The sequence below is a fragment of the Psammomys obesus genome, unplaced genomic scaffold (genome assembly GCF_907164565.1).
Source record: "Psammomys obesus unplaced genomic scaffold, mPsaObe1.curated_primary_1811, whole genome shotgun sequence".
In the NCBI taxonomy this organism is placed as follows: domain Eukaryota; kingdom Metazoa; phylum Chordata; class Mammalia; order Rodentia; family Muridae; genus Psammomys; species Psammomys obesus.
In genome coordinates, this window is record NW_026590511.1 from 1311036 (window position 1) to 1337850 (window position 26815).

At 57.5% G+C, this 26815-nt stretch overlaps 2 protein-coding genes across 2 annotated transcripts; one reads left to right on the forward strand and one right to left on the reverse strand.

Moving 5' to 3' along the window:
* Positions 1 to 7268: 7268 nt before the first annotated feature.
* Positions 7269 to 10006, forward strand: Oaz1 (ornithine decarboxylase antizyme 1). Its single transcript, XM_055607836.1, is given in 6 exon segments — positions 7269 to 7506; positions 8960 to 9017; positions 9019 to 9105; positions 9184 to 9356; positions 9434 to 9519; positions 9590 to 10006. Coding segments are annotated over 6 exon segments (684 nt in total). The 5' UTR covers positions 7269 to 7360; the 3' UTR covers positions 9724 to 10006.
* Positions 10007 to 13650: 3644 nt separating this feature from the next.
* On the reverse strand, positions 13651 to 23968 carry Lingo3 (leucine rich repeat and Ig domain containing 3). The gene is made up of 2 exons (XM_055607857.1): positions 23922 to 23968; positions 13651 to 16941 (listed from the first exon to the last, which is right to left on the reverse strand). Exon 2 carries the CDS (start codon positions 16893 to 16895, stop codon positions 15126 to 15128), a length of 1770 nt encoding a protein of 589 aa, XP_055463832.1. The 5' UTR covers positions 16896 to 16941; positions 23922 to 23968; the 3' UTR covers positions 13651 to 15125.
* Between the last annotated feature and the right edge of the window lie 2847 nt (positions 23969 to 26815).

Genomic DNA, 26815 nt, shown 5'->3' on the forward strand with positions numbered 1-26815 from the left:
CTTATTTATAATTTATGTATGTGGTGCACACATACATGGAAGCAAAGCACTCAAAGACACAAATCTAATTATTTTTAAATAAAAGGGGAGGCAGGAGAGATGGCTCCATGCCTAAGAGCATATACTGCCCTTGCAAAGGCCCTGAGCGATTCTGATCACCCAAGCTGGGCTACATACAGCAGAGATCTGATACTTCTGGTCTTCTGACACCTTCCCAGATCTTCTGGCTCCTGGGAATAGCCACATACATGACATACCTACACACACACACACATACACACACACACACACACAAATGGTAAAGAGCTATGGTCATATGCTGCATTCAGATTTTCATTTTATTTAGATATTTAACACAATGTGTTTTTCTTTTCTTTCTTTATTTTATTTTATCGCTATTTTTTCTTCCCAGATAGTGAGACACTTCATGAAATATTTGTTGACGTTGAATCAAAGGGTCACCGGCTGCAGAAGGTCAAGGTCATTCTGTTGCTGCCTCGTTGTTCATCACTAGGTGTTAGTAAGCCGGTGGAATTTATTTTAAACGAACGTGGAGGCACCTGTTTTGATTTCTTAAATAATGAAGTTCATTGACTGCAACTCATTAATTTCAACCCTGGAGAATAAATCTTGTTTTTTTTTTTTATCTTGTGTATTGCTCTTCAGATTGGTTGTATTCATTGCATAAGTGGCTTATATGGTTCTTTGAATGATTATTTCAGAGACATGGAGAAAAGCAAGATGAAATATTTTCTCACTCCTTTTGAAAAACAGTGATAAAACTAAACATAATTATCTTTATTGATGTTTCCATTACAAGTCAATATTTTATCGATATTTTTATTAGGAATTTTCTATGGAAAAAATATATTATTAGACAATCGATTGGAAGGTAATTTGAAAACAGCGATTTAGGAACCACACCCACGGTGCCATATTTTAAAAGTGTATATTCACTCTTCAAAATTTAGACACAGGTTTACTTCAAGACCTTTCTTGGGGTGGTCAGACAGAGGACAAGCTTCAGACCCGTGCTCAGCAGCAGTATGAACAGCTGACACAAGCAATGAGATGTCAGTTCATCATTAGGTGCCACTTTATCAACACAGGGTACATCTTCGAATCGTGAATGCACGCGTCATTTATCTACCGGAACAAAGCAATAACTTGTGAACCAACCACAAGCAATATTTTGATCATAGTGCTCTCAAATCAAATGCTCATTTTAACCAACTAAGTAAGCTATAAAAATATACTACCTCGGGGCTGGAGAGATGGCTCAGAGGTTAGGAGCACTGGCTGCTCTTCCAAAGGTCCTGAGTTCTATTCCCAGCGACCATATGGTGGCTCACAACCATCTAAAATGAGATCTGGTGCCCTCTGCTGGCGTGCAGACACAACACTGTGTATGTGGTAAATAAATAAAAAATAAATCTTAAAAAAAATAAAATTAAATTAAAAAAAAATATATTACCTCCCTAGAGACAGAGAGTAAACTACACTCAGTTTACTACTGTAAACTCAGTTATCTAGCGTGATTTAATAAACTCTGTGATCGGGATGTAAAGTGAATAGATGAATACATTTGTAATAAACATTTACTTCTCGATCGTGCGTGTGTGCAAATGCCATTGAGGCCATTGGATGCCGTAGAGCATCCAGATGGCGTTACGGGAGGTTGTGAGCAGGCTCACATGGATTCAGGGAACCAAACTCAGGTCCTCTGGAAGGGTGACGCCCTGGGGCCGGAGGGCTGGCTCATTGGGGGCAGGAGCTTGCCTCCAAGCCTGCTGACCTGAGCCGGACCTCAGCACCGGCCCGGTGGCAGCAAGCGGAGGTGCAGCTTCTGCCCTCCGCAGCGGCTTGCGGCAGGCACGCGCCTCACCCTCCTCCCAGACAGAGGTGAAGAAAGGAATGCGCCGGAGATCAGGGGATAGGGTCCGGCCTAGCCTGCAGGCGGCCCTGGGTTCCACCCCCCAGATCCACGGAAGCACGACCTGAGTTTCAGGCCAGCCCGGCGAAAACAAATTAATTAATTAAGGTCAACTAGGAGCGGTGGCGCACGCCTATGATCCCAGCACTCAGGGAGGCAGAGGCAGGTGGGTCTCTGTGAGTTCGAGACCAGCCTGGTCTACAAAGCGAATCCGGGACAGCCAAGGTTATAAATAAATAGCATATTAAAAAGCTAACCCCCCCCCCCATCAAAGAAAACGGAAAAGACTGGTTTGCAGGGGTTGGGCTTGGTGTGAGGTGTTGTACTGGTGTTTATTTACTTATTAAAGATTATTTTATATATATATGAGTTTGCTGTCTTCACACACACCAGAAGAGGACACTGCAGATCGCTTTACAGATGGCTGTGAGCCACTGTGTGGTGGCTGGGAATTGAACTCTGGACCTCTGGAAGGGCAGCCAGCGCTCTTCACCGCCGAGCCAACACTCCAGCCCTTGTGCTGGCTTTTAAAGTCTAGTTTTTTGGGGGTGTTTAAGCCTCTACCTCCCTTCCACCAAGCCTTTAGCCCTTGGTAAAAAATCGAGCTTAGCGGGGCGGGGGTGCAGACCCCTTGACTTCTCCCTGCTGTCCAGGGTTCTTTTGGGGCTGTACCATCTCGGCCGACAGCAGCCACAGCCAGCAGCCTCCTCCAAGCTGCCACACTGTCTGTTTTTGGTCTCTCCACTTCTCCTTTCTTGGCCCACAGAGTCCTAGACCACACCTCTCCCCACGCTGCCCCAGGCAGGCCGGTACCAGCTGGCCACCCAATGGACACACTGAGAAAAACAATGCAAAATTAAATGCTGCAAATATAGATTATTTTTGGGAAGTATTGGAAAATGCCGAAGATCTGCCAGCTCACTTTGGGTCGCCCCCTGCTGGCCTGTGTGGCACAGCCTGCCTCATCCCCAGGTGATAGCATGGCCAGGCTTTATCCCTGAGCAGCAGCTGGGGTGGGGACTGTGGTCACAGAGTTCCTGCAGCCTGCGCCCTGCTGATACAGGCCTGCCAGGTGCTGAGATATGTGTGCTCAGACTTGTTTGTTCATGAGTCTTTACTGGCTGAAGCATCAACCCAGCCTCCCCCGCCCCCCGACACTTTAAAAATTAACGTTAACTTTTGTTTGTTTGTTTTTGAAGCTTGTAACTCAAGTAGACCATACTGGCCTCGAACTCACAGATTTACCTGTGCCCTTTTGCATGAGAGGACTGAAGGCTTGAGCCCCCGTGACCTGTCTTTTGACACAGGGTTTCTCTGCACAATCATAGCCTTGGCTGTCCTGAAACTCATGTTGTAGACTAGGCTGGCCTTGAACTCACAGAGATCCGCCTGCCTCCACCTCCCCAAAGTGCTGGGATTACAGGGGTGCACCGTAAAACCTGGGTTATCTTGTGTTCTTTTCTTAGTTATTTTCAGACAGGGTCTCACGCTGCTGTAGCTCAGGCTGGACTCTAACTTACGATAATCCCCCTGCCTCGGCTTCCCAGGCACTGGGATGGCAGGTGTGTGCTGCCTTGCTTGGTTAATCCTGTTGACTTAAAACCGTTCAGATGACGTGTTTGTTTGCTTGGGCACACTGTGGCAGGGGTGTCGAAGGGCAGCTTTGGAGTCAGTTTTCTCCTTCTGCCATGTGAGTTCCAGGTCATCAGGCGGGGCAGCAAGCCCCAACGCTTCTGACCTTTGCCCTTTGCCCTGACTGTGTCCTGTGGAAATACTGCCACAGTGACTCCTCTCAGCAGGCCTAGATACTGGATGCCAGGTGGCACGGTGAATCCTGTGTCAACCTCTGAAAAGTCAGTGGTTTCAGGCCACGGCGGGCTCCAAAGCTACACCATATTTTATTTTATCTTAATGTTTTCGAGGCAGGGTTTCTCTGTGTAGCCTTGGCTGTCCTGGATTCGCTTTGTAGACCAGGCCGGCCTCAAACTCACAGAGATCTGCCTGCCTCTGCCTACCCTATTGTTGGGATTACAGTGTGTACCACTGCGCCAGGCTAGACCGTATTTTAAAACACCAAATAAAGGCTGGAAAGATGGCTCAGTGGATAAAGTCTGCAGATCTGAGTGCAATCCTCAAGACCTACCTGGTCAAAGAACTGAATCTACTCACCCAGGCTTTGTTCTGACCAGCACACGGGCACTGTGGCATGGCTGACACATGCAAAAAGGCAGGACAAAATTGTTTGCCCTAGGGGCCTATTCAAACTGGAAACCATTCAAAGAGCCAAAGATAGGCCATGAGGGTCCGGGATGGAGCCTCTCGAATGCCCCCTGTGCGGTGCTGGGGGCTTGACCAGGGGTGGAGCCCCGACTGACAGCTCCCCCAGTGAGTGGCTGCGGGGTAGTCAGGGTGAAACTTTCTAGAATCCTCAAGACCCTGGGTTCCATCCCCAGCACCACAGAAGAGTAAAACCAACCCCGTGTGGATGCTGATGCTGATACACGAGCTTTTCCTGCAGGGAGAAGCTCAGGGGACCACGCCTCTCCCTGTTTTTCAGGGTGTCTGCCAGTCGAGGCACTGTGATGATGTTTCCTGTAAATGCTTCCTCTTTTCTCGACTTTCTGTTGCCAGTTTTAGCACAGGCTCCCACCCCCCCAGTGCCAACACAGGAACCTTAAAATAACTGATGGGGGCCTCATTTGTTGTTGTTTTCCCAGAGACAGGGTTTCTCTGTGTAGCCCTGTCTGTCCTGGAACTCTCTCTGTAGACCAGGCTGGCCTCGAACTCAGACCCACCTGCCTCTGCCTCCCAAGCTCTGGGACTAAAGGTGTGCACCACCACACACGTTTTGCGTGTCTGTTGTGTGTGGACACAGAAATGGAGCACAGAGGACAGCAATCAGGAGCCGGCTCTCTCCTCCCGCTATGTGGGCCCCTGGGATCAAAGCCAGGCTGCCACACTTGCCGGAAAGCGCCGTTACTCACTGAGCCATCCTGCCAGCCCCCACAAGAGGAAAGATCTGATACCGTCTCCCACTGTGGGGAGACAGAGTCTACTCTAACACATCTAGATTGGCTTCTAGCCCGCTCAGGCCAACCGAGAGCCTCTCCGGCGCCTGCAGAGGCCAGAAGACGAAGGGCGTGGGAGCTCCTGGAGCTGGAGTCACAGGCTGTGAGCCCTCAAGAGCAGAGGTTTTAGTCCCCTCACACGGCTGAGAGCCCTTGCCTTCCTTCTCACACGCCCCTTATAGTCCAGGGATGAAATTGCTTCTGATTTTAACTCGGAAGTGAAAGATGGCTGCCTACGTCAAACGGCTGCTCAAACAGGCAATATTTGACCATGTTTAGTCTCAGAAGGCACAGCATTCAACTGGCCAGCCTGGTCTACAAAGTGAGTTCCAGGACGGCCTGGGCTACACAGAGAAACCCTGTCAAGGAAAAAAGAAAAGAAAGGAAAAAAGACAGTGCTGTTAGCAGGTTTCAGCTTTGTGCAGTGGTGTGCGCCCCTGTGTGCGTGTGTGGTGCCTCGCGGTGCTTTCCCACAGGCCTCTCCTGGAAGCCGGAAGTTTGGGGTGAAGCCATCCCCACAGCGATCCCTGGGCCTCTGCTCTTTCCCCTCCCAACGCTGGAGGCCCAGGCATTCACGGAAGTGCTAGGCCTTTGTTGTGGGCGCTGCAGATTCGAACTCGGGTTCTGGATGTCATCCCTTGTGGAACTGGCTCTCTGCCCTCCTCGCACAGTTCTTTTGAACTTTAAAATCTTACTTTTGTTATTACAAACACCATTTACTTACTTTATGAGAGTGCTGTCTGCATGAATGTCTATCTGTGCACCACGTGGGCGCAAGGTGCCCCAGTGGTCAGAAGGGGCCTCAGCCCCCCAGAACAGGACCTGCTGGTGCTTGCCAGCCATCCCCCGGGCCGGGCCTGGGAACTCAACACACATCACCTGGAAGAGCAGCCAGTGCTTTTTTGTTTGTTTGTTTTTTGAGACAGGGTCTCTCCGTGTAGCCCTGGCTGTCGTGGACTTGCTCTGTAGACCAGGCTGGCCTTGAACTCAGAGACCCACCTGCGTCTGCCTCCCGAGTGCTGGGGTCAAAGGTGTGCACCACCACAGCAGAACCAGCTATTTACCAACACTATTTGTTTGTTTGTTTGTTTTTGTCCATGTTTACTTGCAACTCACAGCAATCCTCCTGCCTAACTCTGGGTGAATGGCCTGCACCACCACCTTGGGCTTTTCCTGAATTCTGATTTTTGTTTGGATTACACTGCAGTTTGAAATAAAAAAAAAGTGTCAGGGGGTGGTGGTGCATGCCTTTAGCACTTGGGGAGCAGAGGCAGGCAGAGAGATCTATTAGTTTGAGGCCAGCCTGGTCTACAGAGTTCCAGGACAGCCAGGGTCACACAGAGAAACCCTGTCTCAAAAACACAAAAACAAACAAACAGAAAAACAGAAAAAAAAAAAAGGAAAAGAAAAGAGAGGAAAAGAAAAAAATAAATTCTATAAATAATATTAAAAGAAGGAAAAAACCTTTAAATTATTTCTGAGAAAAATTTTTAAATTCAAATTTGACATATTTCTCTAGATTGGACTATCCTAACTTTTAAACGATTTTTCTTTTAAATCCTTGTTTTCAAAATGTGGAGTTCCGATCTAGAACGTTATTATCCATTATTACAATCCATTATCACAAGGTCATTAGAATAATTGTGTCTGGTGGGGGATGGGCACCCAGCAAACGGCCCAGATACTCTTGACTGTTATGTCCTGCCAATCAGCCTCTCGGGGCGGGGCGTTCCGTGGGTGGGACCATAATGGTGTGAGACGAAGAAGGCGACAGACGACAAAAATGCAGGGCCACAGGTACGAGTCGAGGCGTGCTACTTTGAGACGCTGAGGCCTAGCCGTGAGGCCTGGGCTAAGCGGGGCTTGAGTCAGGTACGGCGACTTCACCGAGGCCCCGCCCCTAACGCCATAAAAGCTCCAGGGCGGGCTCGTCCGCGCTCTAACCAATCCTCAGAGGGGACGAAGCGAGCCGTTTCTCCGCACTGACCAATCAGAGTGTTATGGGGGCGGGACGAGCGTGCTTTTTCCTGTCTCGCTTTCCGCAGAGTGACGCAAACACTAGAGGGCGGGAGTCTCCGAGCGCCAACAAATCATCAGCGGAAACCTCCTGTCTGTTTTCCTACGTTCACCAATCAAAAGCTGGAGGGGGCGGGACGTATTTGGGTTTTCTTTTCAGGCGGCCGTCGTGGCTCCGCCCCGTTCTTTCGTTGCCTCACGCTTGCGTGTAGGGGCGTGGCCGGCGGTGACGACGTGTATAAAAGCGGGCGGCGGCGCCGGCGCCATTTTGCGAACGGCGAGCAGCGGCGGCGGCGCGCAGGGTGCTGCGGAGGTTTTGCTGGTTTCGGACCCCAGCGGCCGGATGGTGAAATCCTCCCTGCAGCGGATCCTCAACAGCCACTGCTTCGCCAGAGAAAAGGAAGGGGACAAACGCAGCGCCACGCTCCACGCCAGCCGCACCATGCCGCTCCTTAGTCAGCACAGCCGCGGCGGCTGCAGCAGCGAGAGGTGAGAGCCCTGCCCCCGCCGCGGCGAAGCTTTCAGAACAGCGTCCGCGCAGGCCCCGGTGGGGAGCGCAGTCCGCGCAGGCCCGGAGCGGGGTCGGCCTCCGGGCGCCAGATAAGTCCCGGCAGCGCGAGATCCGCCCCTTTGTGGCAGCCACAATCGCGCCGGGGGCGGGGCGGGGCGGGGCCTGTGGTGCGGGTCACGGACTCGGATTTGGGATTCTAGTGGGATTAGGGAGTTGCAGGTTGAGGACCAGGGGATGGTTTGCGTGGAGGATGGGGTGTGTGATTGCGTGTAAACCTGGGATCCGATTTAGCATCAGAGTCGAATTCCGGGTGTTGGAAGTTGAGCCCTAGGTTTGTAGGGGATTCGGGAAGGATACTGGAAACTGGAGTTTGGGCTTGGCGCCTCGAATATGTGACCCAGTTCGGATATAGGGTGGTGGAGGGTCTGGGTTTAATGCGGGCGGGTGCTCGGGTTGATGAATCGCGTGTTCTCTGGAGGAGGGCCTATTCTCGGATCTGGAAGTTCTTCGCAGAAGATTCGGATTCGGGGTCCCGTTGTGGAGGGACTCGAAGTTATATGCTCCATGTAGAGGACTTATTTTAACGTGGAGTCTAGGATCTGATTTGGGTTGTTGGAAGAGGAGCTTCTGTCGGTTGAGGGGTCCCAGGTTGGGGGTAGGCTGGGATTAGATTTAGGGCTTAGATTGGGTTTGCTGATTGCATGTACTGTGGAAGGACAGGTCAAAATTAGGACCTTGGAAGTGGTCGGGTTTGGGTTACTCAAGGTGCTAGGTTGGGAAAGCATGGAGTCAGTGGTTGGGGTGGCAGCTTGTGCGAATCCTTAACTGGATTCCAGGAAAGGGAGTAGGCGGAAGAGGCTGGTTGGGTTATGGACTCTGGGTCCACTGGGCAGTTCAGTCTGCAGTGACTTGGCGGGGTGGGGTGGAGAGTCTCACCTGAAGGGTACAGGTAGGGACTAGTTTGGGAAGGGCATAGGTGTAGAGTGGGCTTTGGAGTGACTGGGAACTTGGATATGGGCTGTTCTGGGTTCTGTTGAGTGACAGTGGAAATAGGGTGGGCAAGTGGGGTTGTCTGACTTGGGAGCATTAATAGAGGTGTTGGGTGAGATGGAGTTTGAGGTCACTGGTAGCTGTTGAGTAGAGGCTGGGGAGGAGGGTGGTGGGACTTTGAAGTTGGGCTGGGACTGAGTCTGGAAAGGAGCAAGCGGTGTGGTTTGAGAGGCAGAGTTGGCAGCATGGGGAGTGGGGTGGCTCAGCTTCCTGCTGTGGACCACAGTGCTGAGGTGTGTTTTAGTGCCTGAGGCCCTGTTTTAGTGCCCTGCCTTGCTACAGAAGGGGCAGAGCCACAGAGGTGAGGTGACCCCCTGGGTCCTCTGATCCCAGTCTTGAGTTCCTGGGGACCCCTGAGCACTGTCTCCTGGTCTCCTGCAGTTCTAGGGTCGCCCTTCATTGCTGTAGTAACCTGGGTCCGGGGCCTCGGTGGTGCTCCTGATGTCCCTCACCCACCCCTGAAGATCCCAGGTGGGCGAGGGAACAGTCAGCGGGATCACAGTCTTTCAGCTAGCATCCTGTACTCCGTGAGTACCTGGGGGAACCCTGGGAATGCCTGTCACTGGCACAGCAAGCTGGCCATCCTGACAGCTCTGTTTCCTCAGGACGAGCAGCTGAATGTGACAGAGGAGCCAACGTCTAACGACAAGACCAGGGTCCTGAGCATCCAGTCCAAGCTCACGGAGGCCAAGCAGGTCACCTGGAGGGCGGTGTGGACCAGTGGTGGCCTCTACATCGAGCTCCCAGCTGGACCTCTGCCTGAGGGCAGCAAGGACAGGTAGGTCACTTCCCCTTGGGGCTGAAGGGGATCTGGGGCCTTGTCACAGGTGGCTAATGGCCTTCTGCTCTTCTCAGTTTCGCAGCTCTCCTGGAGTTTGCAGAGGAGCAGCTCCGGGCCGACCACGTTTTCATCTGCTTCCCCAAGAACCGCGAGGACAGAGGTAAGTGTCTCTGTGGGGTCCTGGGGGTGGAAGCTCTGGTCCCCAAGGTCTGACCTTATGTCCCCCACAGCCGCCCTACTCCGAACCTTCAGCTTTCTTGGCTTTGAGATTGTGAGACCCGGGCATCCCCTCGTCCCCAAGAGACCCGACGCTTGCTTCATGGTCTACACGCTGGAGAGAGAGGACCCGGGCGAGGAGGACTAGGTGCCAGCCCTGCCCAGTGTCCCTGTGCCCTCTCCCGGGTTTGTCCACATGTCATGATTGTGCAGAATAAACGCTCACTCCATTAGCGGGGTGCTTCTTTGAGCTGAATGCTGTGTTTGTCACACTCAAGTGTTGGCTTTAATTCTAAATAAAGGTTTCTATTTTACTTTTTTATTGCTGTTTAAGGTGGTCGGGTGACCTGTGCTAGAGCAGCCTCCTTGAAGTCTGGCAAGATAGATAGTGTCACCTCCCCTGGCTCAAACCAATAAAGTGATCTCGTTCATTGGCTGTGTCTGTGTCCTGCCCCTGGGGCTGGGTTGGGCTCTTGCCAGCTCTCGCCTAGGGTCCCCTGAGTGTTTAGGGTTTTTACGGCCCTGGCCTTCAGTCACTGCTGAGCCTCTGCTTAAGTGTGTGGTAGGGCTGTGGCCTCTTACTGCTCCCCAGGCAACTGGCTAAAAGTGGCTGAAATGGAGGACTTTCACGGGGCTGCCACATCTGCTGGCCACTGTGGGGTGGGATGTGGGGCAGGCTGGGCAGGAGTGCACGTGGGTTTATTGTCCACTGGATCCTTGTGGGGTTGGAGCTGGATTGTAGGCAGTATAGGACCTACTCACCAGTGATGTTTGCCGGGGATTAGAGGGTCCAGGAAGGACCGATGAGACTGGCAGATCTGGGGGCCAGTGCAGCCCTGAGTGTGCCAGGGAACAGTGAGTGAACAGGAAAGGGTGCAGGGCCTTGGAAGGGTAAGCCTTTCCACCTGTATTGCTGGGGTTTGCGAGACTAGTGCACAGGACTAAGGAAGCTCCATGTCCAAGAAGGGGCCTGAGCTGCCACTAGTGTCATTGTAGGTTACTAAGCCTGCAACCTTGGGGATCAGTGGATAGAGTGGAGAACTTGAGTCACAATGCATGTGGAAATAGCTGGCCACGTGGGGGATGTTAGGCCCTGGCAGTCCTAAGTTGCAGGCCTCAAAGACTCAGGATTTTCTCCTGTGCACCTGCATGCCTTTGTGGAGACTGATGCACTGGCTAGCCGCACAGATCCTTTCTTTTCTTTTTCAGGTAAGGTCTTTCATAGCTAGCCTTGACCTTCCTGTGTGGCTAAGGATGACCTAGAATCATGATCTGCTGAGTGCTGAGCTGACAGGCATATGTCAGTACCCCAGCTGCTTTTTTAACCTAGAAGCAATATGTGGTTGTCTGGGCACCCTGACAATGACAGCCACCAAGACCACCAAGAGGCAGTCTTGACTGTCAAGAGTCTCAGGAAGTCAGCTGTGTGTGAGCTACCAGACTGTGGGTGTCAGGAGGACCACGAGCGCTGGGATGTTACCAGTCAAGGCTGGTAGTCTGAGCTTTGTGAGACAGGTCAGGGATTCAGGTTCCATGTTTCCCAGTGGGAAGTTCTCCTTGACCAAGACCTCCCTCAGAAACGCCCACAAGGCCATGGCTGTCATTCTAGTATCTGAAGAGCTAGGACAGCAGGGTTTGAGTTCCAGTGCTAGCCTGGCCTACATAGCTACTGTCAGCCAAAGGCTGAGGATACCCTCAGTAGCAAAAGTGCCGTGCAGGCCTGACCACTCCCTTTCCGTTCAGAAACCATCACCTAGAACACATTCACAGGGCCGCGCTCCCAAAAAGGTGTGGCCACAGACAGGCCCGGCAGCCTCACTGATAGGCCGTTATGTGCAGGGGCTACCAGCAGACAGCCAAGAGGCTGCCACGCAGCGAGGTCAAGGCTGGGTCACCTTTTTCTTCCACCTCTCACTTCTCTTGTCTCTTGAGAGAATCTCCTTGTGGAACTCTGGCTGTTGTGGAACTGGCAGTGTAGACCAGGCCAGCCACAAAGATGTGCCTGCTTCTGCCTTCCAAGTGCTGGGTTTAAAGGTGAGCACCACCACCTACTTATTTTTATTTATTTATATTTTTTAGGCAGAGTTTCTCTATGTAGCCCTGGCTGTCCTGGACACTCTTTAGATCAGGCTGACCTTGAACTCAGATTTGCCTCCTGAGTTTGGGGATTACAGGCATGTGCCATTGAGCCCAGATAATTTTTTTAATTGCATGTGCAAGTATGTTTGTGCCATGCGTGTGGAGTTGCCTAAGGAGACCATGGCCATTGGATCCACCAGAGCTGGAGTTACAGCCCAACCAACATGGGTGCTGGGCCAAAGTCAGATACTGCAAAGCTACATGCTTTTAACCATTGAGTTGTCTCTCCAGCCTCTCTGTCGTGTGGTGCTAGGGATTAAGGAAGGGTTTCACGTGCTGGGCAACTACTTGGAATAACCATGCCTCCAGCCCCTCACTGGTGGGCTACATCTCTGAGGCAGGCTCCCAGACCTATTTTTCCTTTTAAATATTTATTTTGGTTATTTTTGAGACTTGGTTTCTCCATGTAGCTCTGGCTGTCCTGAAGTTGCTCTGTAGGCCAGACTGGCCTGGAACTGACACAGATCCCTGTCTTTTGCCTCCTGAGTGCTAGGGTAAAGCTGTCCACCACTATCGCCTGGCTTTTATTTTTATTTTTATTTGAGGCAGGGTCTCACAATATCCAAGCTCACCTTGAAAAAATCCTGCCTCCGTCTCCCTAATAGCTGGGATAACAGGCTTGGACCACAAGTTGGGAACATGTTTTCTTGTTTGGACCATAAAGTGCCCTAAACTGGGCTTGAGGCCTAAAACAGCAAGTGTGCCAGCCGCCCAGTGCAGCTCTTGAGTAGGGAGGGCTGCCTGCTGAGGGTGGGCTGAGCTGGCAGGAAGGAGCTGCTACCTCAGCAGCTCCCCCTGCCTGACTAGAGTTGCTCCTGCTGTTGCGGGCTCCTGGGGAAACAGGTAAGCAGCAGGGCTGCACAGACAGGGTGCCCTTTGAGGAGGGCCCTCCGAGATGGAGTGACGGCCCCTGAATGGCTTGTCCTCTTGACTCTTGCTCACCTGTGGCGCCGGGATGGCGCTCATCTTTCAGGACACTGGGAAGCACCCACCACAGGTGTGGGATGGGGACAGAACATCCAGACCGGAGGACATGAGACACAAACCACCCTACACACAGCCTAGTCCCCAAGAACTCAGCAGCAGCCCGGGCCCCTCCACCCAGTGTCCCCTTCAAAGGGGAGGTGTCAGGGCCAGGGTGGGGAGGGGCCTTCCTGGGATGCTGTGGGGACAGAAGTCAGGGCAGGGGCAGGGCGGTACAGAGGTGGACATGGTGGCATACGCTGTCACCCTATACTCAGGAGTGGGGAGGCAGGGGAATCGGAGTTGAAGTTCATCACTGCATGCTAAGGGACCAGCCCGGGCTACAAGAGTTTCTGTTCACAAACAACAGATAAAATACAAAATGTAAAAGAATAAGTCAAGACAGGCTGGCTCTCAGCCAAGTGCTGCCATGGCTTCTCTTCAGGGAAAAATACAACCGAGACAGTGCATCCTGGGACCTTCACTTCGCAGAGGCTCAGCTCTTCAGGAGGGCCACCTAGGCTGTCCCCAGGCGCTCCGTCCACTACGGAGCCCCCCCCCGCCCCCGTGCTGCAGTAAAGGTGTCCGTTTCCCAGACCCTGCCAGGCTCACCTATACACCAGTGTAGCCAGTTTATTTTTTCTTTCTGAGACTGACCCCCTCTGGAGCCCCAAACTCCCGGAGCTCCAGCAGCCTCTGGTTGGATAAGACACGCGTTACAGGATGCTGGTGATGGCAGGTGTCTGAGGTGGTCAGGGCTTCCTCCATGTGAGGTCAGCCTCAGCCCTGACTGTAGACATGTCAGCTTCATGCTGAGGCTGACCTTGAACTCCTGACTCTCCGGCCTCCCAGCCAGTGCTGTGTTGACTGGTGTGGGGCTCTGCCACGGAGCTTCCCGACCTTGAAGGGAGCCGGCTACCTAGTCTCCCACCCCCGCCATGGGAGTAATAATATCTGAAAATCTGACTTTCATATTAAATCTGGTTGTTTTATTGGATTTCAGTCACACAGCGGGGTGAGGATGGAGGTTGTTGGGACTGGGGAACCCCAATGTAATGTACCGACACTGTGAATAGCCCTGCCTGCAATGTACCCTCCTGTCTTTTAAGGACTCTAAAGGCACTTGGATTTCGTTGGTGGTTGTTTTGAGGGCCCTGGACTTGCCATGGCAACAGGGGCTAAGAAGAGGGTGCTCCAGGACCAAAGGGGTCCGTCCTGTCCGGCTCAGGGCTAGGGTCTGAAAATATTGTTCAATCCGGTCACTCGGGTCTTGTTGACCCATTTTTTTGGGGAGGGCAGGACCAAAGGGTCCCTATGTTCCCAGCCAAGCTTGAGCTGAGTCTTGCCTGGTGTGAAGTTGCCTTTTCGTCTGGACCCAATCAGGGGTTCTGTGAGCCTGGCTTGAGGGCAAAGGCTGCCAGCTCAGACTAGCTCTGCAAAGGAAGACGTGGAGGGTCGCAGCGAACCACAATCACAGCTGGGCATGCAGGAGCAGAGCTGCAGCCTGTCTTACTGCATGTCCAGCAGCCTGCTGTGCCTTCCTGGTCTCTGGCTAAGTCCCAAGGTCCCCCTGTCAGCAGCGCACTGTCATCAGGCGGAGGTGGGAGCCGGGGAGGAACTTAGGACAGGCTGCTGGGTCATGACCTGACCCTGTCTGATGTCTGAGCCCTCACCGCCCCTACCCCTGCCTGCCCACCCCTGCCAGCATGGGCGATGGCCCCTGCGGAGAGGCAGAGCGGCCATGGGTGGCCTGACAGGTTCCTAGAACCCAGCGCAGTCAGCCCTCCTGCAAGCAGATGGCCAGCATGGCTAGGCAGGATGGAGGGGCCTCTAGGGGACATGGGGACATGGCTTCTCCTGGCAGGCGGCCCCACCAGACCAGAAGTTCCTGGCGGGATGGAGGGATGGGGACAGGGCTCCTGCAAGCCTGGGGTAGCCCTGGGCTGGCCGAGTAGCAGTGGGCAGGAGCCGGGCCAGTGCCTGCCCGGGGACCCTGCTGCAGCCCTGGGCCCTGTGTATGGCACGGGGATGTGTTACGGTGGGCTGAGGAGGCGCCCACTGAAAACACTGTGTCCTCTGGGGGACCCGCCTGCTGAGTGCGACAAACGGAGGATGCAGGACTTTGGGGCCACATTCTGCACCTGCATAAGGAACTCTGGACCCTGAGTGTCCCCAGCACTTTGGGTCCCAGCACAGCAGCCACAGCAGAGGGCAGGAAAGACAGGTTGAAACCCTTAGAAAACACTTTTTCAGGACCTGCAAAAGTGATTTGCTCGAAAACAGTCCGCAGATATCTACACACACACAAAAAGCAAATGTGGAAGTTCTGCCTGTGAGCTGACTTGCAGCCGCCATGCTTCCCCTCTGGGAAAAAAAATATGCATAGGTGGAAATTGGCTGAGACTGGCCGGAGGCCCCCCCAAGCCCCGCGCCCACCGTGGGGCTGGCTCAGATCATCTTCATGTTGAACTTGCGCGCTCCTCCCTGGCCGGCCGCGGCCACCGGCCCGTCCACCTTGCGGAACGAGTACTCCACGGAGAAGTTGTTCTTGTGCTGCCCGCGGCCGCGGCTCCACACGAAGAGCAGCAGGAAGCAGAAGAGGACCACGCCCAGGAAGGTGATGCAGCCCATGGCGGTGGACACCAGGATGGTGGTGAGGTCCAGCGGGAAGCGGGCGCCCACCTGCGTCTCGTTGTGCCCGTCGCCCCGGGTCCGGTTGGGGGCCGGCTGGACGGTCAGGGTGGCGAAGTAGGTGTCGTTGCCGCCGGCGTTGCTGGCCACGCACGTGTAGGTGCCGCTGTCGTGGGGCTGCGCGTCCGTGATGGCCAGCGTGCCCCCGGGCAGCACGCGGGCGCGGCCGCGGCTGGAGGCCGTGACGGTGAGGTGGCGCGGCGTCACCCAGGCCACCGAGGGCGCGGGCTCGCCGTCGGCGCGGCACAGGAAGCGCGCGTCGCCGCCCTCGGCCGCCGTGACGTGCTGCAGCCGGCGCTCGCGGATCTTGGGCTTGCGGCACACGAAGTACTCGAAGAGCACGGAGTCCGGCAGGCGGCGCAGCGCGTCGCCGCGCACCTCGGCGGGGCTGGCGCAGGCGGGCAGGCGGCCGTCGAAGTTGAGCGTCTTGCGCCGCTGCACGATCCACAGCAGGCGGCAGTCGCAGGCCAGCGGGTTGCCGTCCACGCGCAGCGTCTCCAGCGTGTTCACCGAGTGGAACGTGTTCTCCTCCAGCGTGGACAGCAGGTTGTCCGACAGGTTGAGCAGGCGGATCTGCCGCAGCCCCGCGAAGGCCTGGGGCTCCACCACGGCCAGCTGCGCCCCCGCCAGGTGCAGCTCGCGCAGGCGCACCAGGTCCCGGAAGGAGCCGCGCGGCAGCGTGCTGATGGGGTTGTGCGACAGGTTGAGGCAGGCGAGGTGGGCCTGCTGGCGCAGCGCGGCGGCCGGCACGGCCGTGATGTTGGTGTGCGTGATGGACAGCGACGTGAGGTTGAGGCCGCGCAGGCTGCCGGGCGCCACCTCCTCCAGCAGCGGCCAGTTGTCGATCTCCAGATGCGAGAGGCCCGGCAGCCGCCGGAAGTTCTGGTCCTCCAGCGCGGCGATGGCCAGGTGGCGCAGGCGCAGCGCGCCCAGGCCCCGCAGGTGGCCCAGCGACTCCGGCGACAGCGACGTGAGGTTGCAGCGCTCCAGCGTGAGCTCGGCCAGCCCCAGCAGCCCCGCGAAGGCCCGGCGGGAGATGAACACCAGGTCGTTGTCGCCCACCTCCAGCCGCCGCAGGCTGCGCAGGTCCTGGAAGCTGAAGTCCAGCAGGATGACCAGCTTGTTCTCGCTCAGGTCCAGCAGGGTGAGGCTGTCCAGGTGCGTGAAGACGCCGGGCGGGATGAGCTTCAGCTGGTTGCCGCGGAGGCGCAGGACGCGCAGGCGGGGCAGGTTGGCGAAGGCCCCCGGCTCCACGTGAGCGATCACGTTGTGGTTGAGGTCCAGCTCCTCCAGGGTGGGCAGCGAGGCCAGGTCGCCTGGGTTCAGGCAGCGGATGCGGTTGCGGCTCAGCTCCAGCAGGCGCGTCTCGGCCGGGATGCCCTCGGGGACGGCAGTCAGCCGGCGGCGCCCGCAGGCCACGGTGCGGGTGGGCGCGGAGCACTCGCAGCGCGCGGGGCAGCCCGCGGCCGGGGGCGCCATGGGCAGCAGCAGCAGGTGCAGGCCCAGCAGACGCAGCCAGCAGGTCATGGTGTAGGGTCTAGGCCTAGGGCCGCGCCAGCATCGTCCGGGACGCCTGGGACGGAAAACGGAGGGACATCAGTCTCCGAGGCACCCAGCCGGACACACCCGGGGCGACCCACGGCAGCACCCCCGGGAAATCTCACACAGATGCCCACAGTGACAGCAGCCGCGATGGAAACCCAGGGCCCACGGACGGACAGCAGGACAGCCTGAGACCACCACATTGGAGTATTACTCAGCTCTGAAGGGGAGCGGGGCTCTGACACACACTCTGACACACACCTTCGGAGCCCTTGAGGACTTTGGGTTCACTGAGAGACTCAGTCCTCAAAGGCCACTCGGTGGGGCTCCATGAAACACCCGGAACAGGTGGATGAGGTTTCAGAGAAGCTCCCTTGCAGCCCAGGCTGGCCTCAGACTCACTTATGTAGCCGAGGCTGACTTGAAGGTTGAAGCAGAGCTAGGTGATAGACTCGTGTCTCAGAACCTAACAGAGCCAGGACGGTCCCTGCCCAGCGCCTTGGAGGGACCAGGAGTAGTGGACGCTCTGAGTTTGGCTCTCCAGAGTCCGGGACTGTGACAGAGGACACCTCCCCCTCTGTGGACACCCAATGGGTGACTTATGGTGACCCTCAGTGGCTATGGGAAAGGCGAGCTAGGATGGAGAAACAGGCAGGGCAAAAGCCCTAAGAGTGGATGGAAGATTAATGGAGCTACAGGAGGGGCAGAGGGCCAGAGTGGGCAGGAGGTTAAGATGCCAGTGGGTGCCGAGACACCTGCATCGCCTGCCTGACGAAGCCGGTCGGCGTTTCTCCCGGGCAGCCTGACTGTAGCCCCGACCCAGGGGTCGAGGTAGCAGAGAGACAGCTGGGCTGAGTGGCCTCTTTTGCCACAAGGCTTCCCATCTGCTAGGTAGCTATTTATGGCGTGTCAGCAGCTGAAGCCCCCCAGGCCAGACTGCCGGCACCTCTCAGTCTCTGCTGGCATCCCTGGTGACTGAGTACACCAGGCTTGTGAGGCCGACCAAGAAGGCACAGGTCCAAAGGAGAGCCCCTGCCTGGAATCCCCCAGTGAGGGGCTGGGGGTGTGGTCAGGGTGGAGCCCAGCCTAAACCCTGTCTTCCTGCACACTCCTGTGGATCTAAGACTTGGACGCAGTCTTGTGTATTCATTCTCGACCTTGTATTTTGAGAGCGAGTCTCTCAGTGGGACCCAAAGTCTGCTGACTGGGCTAAGCTGTTCAGCCATGAGCCCCAGGGGTCCTCCTATTTTTTCAGCTCTGAGATACCGAAGTGTGCCCTTGTGCCAGCTTCTCATGTGGGATGTGGGGATTGGAACTCAGGTCTTCATGTGTGAACAGCAAGCCCTTCACAGCCGAGCCAACGCGGCTTTCCTTCACAGCCCCCTACAAGCCTCACAGACTCTGCTGCACGTGCGATTTCTTTGGGGGTGGGGCCTTCAGGTAGCCCAGGCTGGCCTAGAGCCGTCTGTGTGGGTGGTCGTGAACACGCAGTCCTCCTGGTTTCTGCCTCCAGGGTAGCTAGGCTCAGAAAAGAACCTCAAGTTCTGGCAGACAGCGCGCTGCGCTGACAGGTTCGGTGCTGCCTGCTCGCAGCCACTGAACCCCGGCCTTCCCCTGCACCCCCTCCGACCTCGGCCACGGAGCCCTCCAGGGCTCCGGCGCGCGCTCTCTCTATAATTACTCCACCACGCAGGCAGGGACAGCAGATCTCTTGAGCCAGCCCAGCAGGGGCCACTCAAAGGGTGACCTAGTTTTTCAACTCTAACCTCTCCTGGCAGGCCCGCGCTGCCATCTCCTCCACAGGCTGTTTAAGAAGGGGGGGGGGTAGTGAGGAGGGTTGGGCAGCCTCTAAGCAAAGGCCTGCTCCCGGCCGGGACCCTGGCCCTGCGTACTGTGTGTCGGGGACCTTGCTTGCGCTCTCTTGCCTGACAGACTTGTGAGGGCGGGAGCCCGGGAGCCTCTGAGAGCCTGCGGATCACTGTAGGGTCAGAGCACTCCAGGTCGCTGGTGCCTGGTGTTGAGGAAGGCAGGCAGGGAGAGGGTGTCCGGGGCCCTGGGGCTGGGGTGCACCCAGGTGCTATGGAGAGGCTGGTTTCTCCGTCCCTTTTCTTGCCCTGTGGCCTTGGGGAGGAAATTCCCACAAAGCCATCTCTCTAGGTCCTGGCCCCAAGCAAAGTGTCTCTCTCGGTCTGAGGACTCTACTACTCTGTGGCCTTTTCATTCTTGCTGTTGACTTTGAGATACTATAGCCCAGGCGGGCGTCAAACTGGCAGCAATCCTCCTGCCTCAGCCTCCCAGGTGCTGGCACACATGAGGAAGTAGGACTGGCTGAACACTCCTTGCTTGTGTGTCCTGTGTGGTTGCCCCGGCCTCCCCTCAATCCAACTCCAGGGATGGGGACATCTCTGGTGTCTGCCAGATTGGCCCCTCGAGTCCCAAGCTCACATCTGGAGACTTTGAGCTGCCCCAGCTCCATCCTATGTCTGACAGGCCAGAAAAAGGGTTGGTTTTTTTTTGTTGTTTTTTTTTTTGCTCGGCCCCCAAAGACACTCCACCCGGTGCTGGCATGCTGTCAAACAAATAAAAACAAAAGGACACCCCAAACCTAAGGGAGCGGTGGCACACACCTGCTGTCCCATCTCCCCGGAAGCTGAGGAAGGGCTGTTAGTTCCAGGACATCCTGCAACCTGGTGAGACCTTCTCTCAAAGTCAAAAGGGCTGGGGAGACGGCTCAGCGGCCAGAGCTTGGGGAGTTCTGTGAGGTTCGGGCCCCAGCACCCACACGGCAGCTCACGATCCCTGTAACTGTATTTCCTGGACCCAGCACCCTCTGGTTTCCTGGGACACTGCACACAAGGGCTGCACAGTGAGTCATGCAGGGGACCAACTGTACATATAAAGACATCAATCTAGGAGGGGGGAAGTAGCCGGGTGTGGGGGCCATGCCTTTAACCCCAGCCCTCGGGGGCAGAGGCGGGCGGATCTACGGTTCAAGGCCAGCCTGGTCTACAATGTGAGTCCAGGACAACCAGGATTACACAGAGAAACCCTGTCTCGAAAAAAAATCCACAAACAAAAAAGTAAATCCATACACCCAAAACACAAATAAGTTAGAGAGAGAAAAGAAAAGAAAAAGAAAAACAGGAAAAGAAAGCTGGACCTTGGTCAGGGTGGAGCCTTTGCCTAGAATCCTCCAGTGAGGGGCTGGGGGCGTGGCCAGGGTGGAGCACTGGTCTAGCCTGCAAGAAACCCAGGGCTGCATTCCTGACACCACAAAAATAATAAAAAAGTATAACAAAGAGGCAGCTTTGCCCCAAGGGCCTCTCTGAGGCCGTGCACCTGACCATAGGAGCAGACCGCTCGCTGCCTCATGGACCAGAATCTAGAACCTTCTGGCTTCTCCCCCACCTCCATGGTAAAACCCCTGACGGCAGGCTGCCTGGACCGGCTTGTGCAGCCACCACTGAGATGGCCCTTGCTGGGCTTCAGGGGTCTGGCACGCCTGGTATGGCCCCCACGGACGGAAGAGCCCAGCCTAAGGCTTCAAGGACATGACTCATGAATATGCATGAGAACCCGCTGCAGCGCAGCGGCCTTGGCAAGGCCTGAAGCCTGGGCTCACTGGCCACTGTCCTCCCAATCCTTCGCTCCTGTCACCCTGAGCTGGGCTGCAAGACTTCAAGTGGACCCCAGGGCCTCTAAGTGCATTCACATGTAACGAACACCTCTAACTCAGACCTCCATCGCCCCAAAAGCGACCTGATGAGCCACCACCCCTTCCCCCTCCAGCCCCTGGGAGCCCACACATCCTGGCTGATTCTCCCCTTCTGGACATTCGCTCCAGCCCCACACCAGGTGGCCCACTGCGACCTGTCGCTCACTGTGGGTGAACGGACATGAAAAATACAAACAGATAAATCGAATGGAGGTTTGGAAAATCTCCCAGAAGAGAGTGGGTCGGGGGCCGCAGGGCTGGGCAGGTCGGCCTTGGAGTCAGCTCATCCCTGTCCTGGTGCCGAGTGGGCCGAGGGCATTGGGCATTTCCCACTCGGTGCCCGGGACAATAGGGAGCCAGGGAGGAGTCCAGAGCAAGAGATGTGCCGCCAAGCCTGGAAGGGAGAGCCAGCTCCCACCAGGTACTCGGTCAGTGTACACGCACAGTCCAGACACCCAGGGCCAGGGCCAAACAGGACCCCTGGGCTGGGACGGGAAGGAAAACTCAGCCTAGAGGCTCGTCCACTGACCGCTTGCTTCTAGACGTTTCCACCCAGGTTAGGAGTAGGTCTCTGACACTCATTCATTCAACAAGCATTTAGTAGCCACCTACTGTATGCCCGATGCTGTTCTCAGTCTATGGAAATGGGGCCACGGTGGGGCCTGGGGACTGTCATCTCCTGTGTAGGCAGGACACTGCTGATGAGCCGGAGCTGAGGACTGTCCTGGGTCCTCTGGGGCCAGTGTCACCTTGGAGTTGTGGGAAGGAGGGAGGCAGGTGGATGACAGGCAGAAACCTCAGCAATTCTGTGATGCTGGCTCCGTGGAGAGAAGAGGGGCCACGAGCCACAGAACGAGGCTGCTGGGATACTCCCTGGGCCACCCCACTGCCTGGCTTCTTCCAGCAGCTGGGTGGACTCACACCCAGGGCCACCGTGGCCCGGTGGAGGGATGGGTGTGTGGCTTCTGGCAGCCAGGCACCGTTTCCTGTTGAGGGGAAAATGGTTTTGCTAGCCGCCCTGGGGTCTGACATCTGCCGGAGTCACATTGTGGGGGCCTGATAGAGACTCCCAAGATCTATCCCCACGGAACAGTCTGGAAAACAGGAGCCTCTCCTCCCAGCCCCCCAACATTCTGGCTAGGGATTCTGGGAGGAATCTGACAAAGATTCCCTTCAGCTAAAGGAGACAGAGCACGGCTGTGGGATCCTGCTCCCTCGTCCCCGCTTAGGACAAGAGTCTGAGGTCCGGTCCTGGGGGAGAATGAGCCCGAGTGCCGGGAGGCGGGCTTCAGTGGCCTCCTGTCCCTCAGCCCTTGGTCCCCCACCACAGTAAGAGGGCAGGGGTAAGCCTGGGTGAGTACCGGCCCGGCACACCCTCACACAGCACCCCCACTCTGAGCTACACTCTTGGGGACACTCCCAGCCCCCAGCCCCACGGCTGGTACATTCTTTTGTCCTAGATCTCGGCCCTCCTGGGGCTTTTAATCTATGGCAGTTCGTTAAAGCCCTAATTAGCCTCCCATCTGCCATGGGTCCCTTTCCACCGTTTTGGGGAGCAGGGGGGTTCCTGACCCAGTTTCCTTAGTAGCCTGGGCCTGAGGAGAGTAGTGGGCTGCCCACCGCAGCAGCGAAGGACAGGAAGGTTCCAGATTGGCGAACACCTAAGCCCCAGCCTGTGCCCCGTCCGGTTGTCCGCTAGCCCTGAGACCATGGTGGCATTCACAGGAGAGGGAGACGAGGGACTGAGGACCCAGCTCGCTCTCCCGTGAGCACTGGAATGTGAGCCTCACACCAGCTCAGTACTAAAGCCCAGCTCCTCGGCGGCGTAGGTGTGGGTGGCTCACGGGGGCTGCCCACCCCCAACCAGGTTGCCGGGGTAAGTTCTCCTGAAAGGCTCCCTACCTGGTGAGTCGGTACTGAGTCAGGAGGGCCCGAAGTGACAGCCTTGTGGGCAGAGGCACAAAAGCCTTGGGAGCGTGCGCTCCTCCCCTTCCAGGCGCCATCCCAGGCCTGGCTGCCTCCGGGGGTGGGTGGCGGTGGCCACCCCCACTCTACAGATGGAAACACTGAGGCCCGCCAAGCAGGAGCCGGTGGGAGTTGAATGTTCGAACTTCCCAGCCGCTCTGGTGCAATCTCAGGGCTGGGATGGAACTGGGGTTTGTTGCCCCTCATCCGGGGGGGGGGGGGGGGAAGGTGTCAATTGTAGAAAGGAACCAGGGAGAGAAGTGCAATTAGGAAACTCAAGGGGATCCCACCCCGCCCTGGGTGCCTGCTTCCTCCTACCCAACTTCATCCGGGTGTCTGTGCGCAGGGGACATCCACGGGGCCACCTGTCACCATCCAAGCCAGGGCTGCGCTGTTTAAGCCCCCAGGAGCTCAGGGCTGCTGTTTCCAGCCGAGCCCCTCTGCCTCTTGTCCTTCACCTTCTTACAGCCTTGGTGTGCCTCCTCCAGGGAGTCCCCCGGGGTTACCCTCAGCCTGACAGTTCTGTTCTTACTAAAAGTTCCCACCAGGTTCCAAGCCGCAACAGCCCTTCCCCGCCACCAAATGGCAGGCATCCGATCCGCCCCCCAATCATGCGACTCAGGCCCACAGGGTCTCAGGCCTGGCCCCGGCTCTGGGTCCCCCCACCCCCGCACACACACCAAGAAGCCGCCTGGCATTAATGCCGCTTCTGAAATGCATCAGACCCCCAAGTCCTGGGCCGTTCCCCCCGGGAGGAGGGACAACTGTGCCTCGGGGGCTGTGGTGCTGGAGCCCTTGGTCTCAAGACGGGGTGGGACACCCGTCCAGCCGGAGCTCGTGCGCCTCCCAACTTGTTGAATGGGGCCCAGCGGCCTCCCCGGCCAGGCCCAGTCCCCAGGGGAGACAGCAGGCCTCCGGGACGGGGTGGGCGGCCGCCCCCACCACCGTGGCCGTTCCCGGCTCACAGGCCGGCCCAGCGGGGGCCCCTGCCCGGCACCCCGGTCCCTCCGCTCAGGACCGGGATCCCGAATATGCGAGAGTCCCGCGCGCAGACCCCCCCACCCGCCTGGCGCGCGTCGCCCTGCGCTGGCTGGCGGGGGATCTCAGCGCGCAGAGCCGCAGCTCCAAGCCGGGTGTCCCCCTGCCGCAGTGCGCATCCCCGTCTCGCGTCCCCCAGGCTGCGTCCGGAGATGCGCCCCTCGGATCCTCTAGGCTCCGCATCTCCGGAGGCGAGGAGGACCCCGAAGTTTTCCGGGGGGCGCAGGGGGACTGGAGAGAAAGGCACGTGGGGGTCCCGGGGGGGGTCCCCGGGCTGCAGCGCTGTCACTCACCCGGGCGGCTCCTCCTCGGACAGGGAGCGGGGACCGCTCGGAGCCGCCACGAGCCGCCACCACCGCGGCCGCCGCCGCCGCCGCCGCCACCGCCGCCGCCGCCGCCGCCGCCTCCCGGGCTCCGCCGTGCGCGTCCCCGCCTCGCATCCCCGTGCGCATGGCTGGGGCGCGCGCGAGCTGCCAGGGGCGCGCGCGACACGTGTTGGAGCGGCTCGGGGGCAGACGGGGATGCGGCCCCCCGGTACGCCGCGTGCCTGGCACCTCCCCGGCCTCCCGGCCTCCCCACACGCCGAGCGCCAAGGAAGGCTGGAGGGCTCCCCGGACACGCCAGGCTGTCCCTTTGGAACCTTCTGGAAACCACCACCTCCCCGGTGTCCCCTCCCTCCCAGGCCAGGCCTCCACCATCGCATGGCACACCGGCCTTGCTCCTCACTGGCTGGCTCCCTGCTGCCTTCCTTCCCACCCCCCACCCCCGCTATGGCTACCCCCACTCCTGGAGCCTCCCTGTGCCTGGGACAGACCTGGCTGGGCACCTCAGCACGTGCGTACGCTACAGAGGTGGCACACGGAGGGAACCCCGAGACGAGGGGGGCTAGAGAGAAGCCTCAGCGGTTGGAGCACCGGCAGCTCCCATCTCAGCACCCACATTAGCCTCACAAGTGTCTGAAACTCCAGTTCCAGGGGCTCTGATGCCCCCTGCTGGTTTGTAGGCTCCTGTACACACACACACACACACACACACAGAGGGGGGCGGGGGTTGGCCTGGCACAGTCACAATCAAATCAACGGGCTGCGCAGGCCTTTAATCCCAGCACTCGGGAGGCAGAGGCAGGAAGATCTCTGAGCTCCAGGCCAGCCTGGTCTACAGAGCGAGTTCCAAGACAGCCAAGGCTGCAACGAGAGAAACCCTGTCTTGAAAAGCAAACAAGTAAAAGAAAATAAAACGAATCTTTAAAAACAAAGGTGTGGCCATCAGCTGGAGCCCCACCCCAGGCTCAAACCAGGGACTTCCCTGAGGAAGACACACTGAGCAGGAAGGGACAGGAGTTTGCTGTGTGGACCGTTCAGGCAGTGCTGCAGCCAGGGGCTCAGGCCTCGGGGTGGGTCCCGGGCGGGTAGGTGTGAGAGAGCAGGGTGTCACCCCAGAGCATCCACTCTCAGGAGCTGGCTGCATGTGGCCCCTTCCTCCCTGCCTCGCGGTGAGTGTGCTGGCGGCCAGGCTGCCTTTGTCCCCAGTGTGGGGTGGCCTGTGGGCCTAGCTTCGGGAGCCAGGGGCATATCCTACGCTGGCCCCCTCCCCGTGTGCCCTCTGTGTCCTCCAGCGTTTCGGTGGCAGCCTGGCATTGGCTCCACCACCTGTGACTCAAACAGGCTCTGTTCCCAGACTGTCGCATTGGCCTGAGGCCCAGAAACTGCATCCTGGGAGGCCACAGACCGGGTCCCTCCCGGAGCCCCGGGGCCAGAGCTCCCTTCCAAGATAAGGAAAGGTCTGGGAAAAAAAGGTGACCCCCACAACATCCTTGGAGGTAGACCCTCGCTTCACACCAGGCTGGCCCTGTCTTGTACTGAAATGAGGTGTGATCCCAGGCAGGTTGCATCCCTTCTCTGAGTCTCTGCGGTCCTGGGGGCTCCTGTTGAGTGCCTACTGCATACAAAACTAAGGGGGATACATGTGTCCCCAGCTTGCCATGGATGGGGACACAGCCACAACCAAAGCCAGAGGTGGAGCCAGGGAGGGTCGGGGACATTGGCCGACCGCCTGGGTCCCCTTCCAGGCCCAACCTATCTTGTCTGAGGCCAGGATTGGGGCCCACCGCTGAGGATCAGGGAGCTCCGGTATCCAGCGCTGCAGACTGCAGCTTTAATTCCCGGGAACCCCAGGGCGCTTAGGGGCTCCATGCCGCTTCCTTTCATTGCTCTGGAGATGGGAGAGTGAGATCAGGGGGGTGGGGCCTGGCTCCCACCTCAGGACCTTTGCACGTGCTGTTCCCTCTACAGAGCAGGGCGCCTTCCCCGCGTCTTCCCTGCCCGCCCCTGCTTCCTCCTGACTCACATCCCCACCCGGCCGCCTTCTGTCCCCCGTTCCCAGCCTCCCTACAATTTCCTAAGATATCCTATAATTTTCTCATTCATCCTATTTATGTCTGCCCTTCCCCCTTTCCCCGGCAGCGCGGCCTCCCTGCACACGCTTGGGGTCCAACAGGCTGTCACCTCTCCCTTGAACTAGCAACATCGCTGACGGCGAACTCGATGGGCACGGTCCGAGCAGGAGAAAGCGTGGGGCTTCTGAAGACCACGGCAGTCTCTGCCCTCTCCCCCCAGCTGGTGGTGTGTCACCCGTGGGAGTCAGCTGATGACAGAGATGTGCTGGAGCCACGCATACAGCTGGTGCTTAATAGGCACTGAACTCGCGTGTAAGGCCTGGAGGAGGGTGGGTGCGAGGTCTCCAGGCCAGCTGCTGTGTGGCCACGGGATGTCTCTTGCCCTCTCTGAGCTCAGCGTTCCCGAAGTTCTCCCCACTCCTACCCCGCAGCTCCTCAGAGCCGCTTAGGTGAGGAGCTGCGTGGGAGAGTGACAGGAGGGTCACACCCTCCCAGGCAGGAGGGTGGCTGGCACCTGGTTGCTAAGGTTACGACCACCTGCGGATGGGACGTTGCCATGGAGATGGACCACCTGGGAGTGAAGGGGGGCTCCCGCTGGCGGGGGAGCGGGCGGGCGTGGGGGAGGGGCAGGCCCGCTCAGCTCTGCCCTCCGGGGACAGAGTCCCCACGCTGACCTTCAGTCAGGACCCTGACACACAGGCATGGGTTTAGACATGATGCCCCGCCTCCACGCCTCCTCCCTTCTGGATGATGATTGACGCAGTCACGTGGTGCCCTCCACGCGGGTGAGAG

What these genes read in the sequence shown, in the direction of transcription:
- Lingo3 (XM_055607857.1), bottom strand. Translation starts at nt 16,895, where the DNA reads ATGACCTGCTGGCTGCGTCTGCTGGGCCTGCACCTGCTGCTGCTGCCC.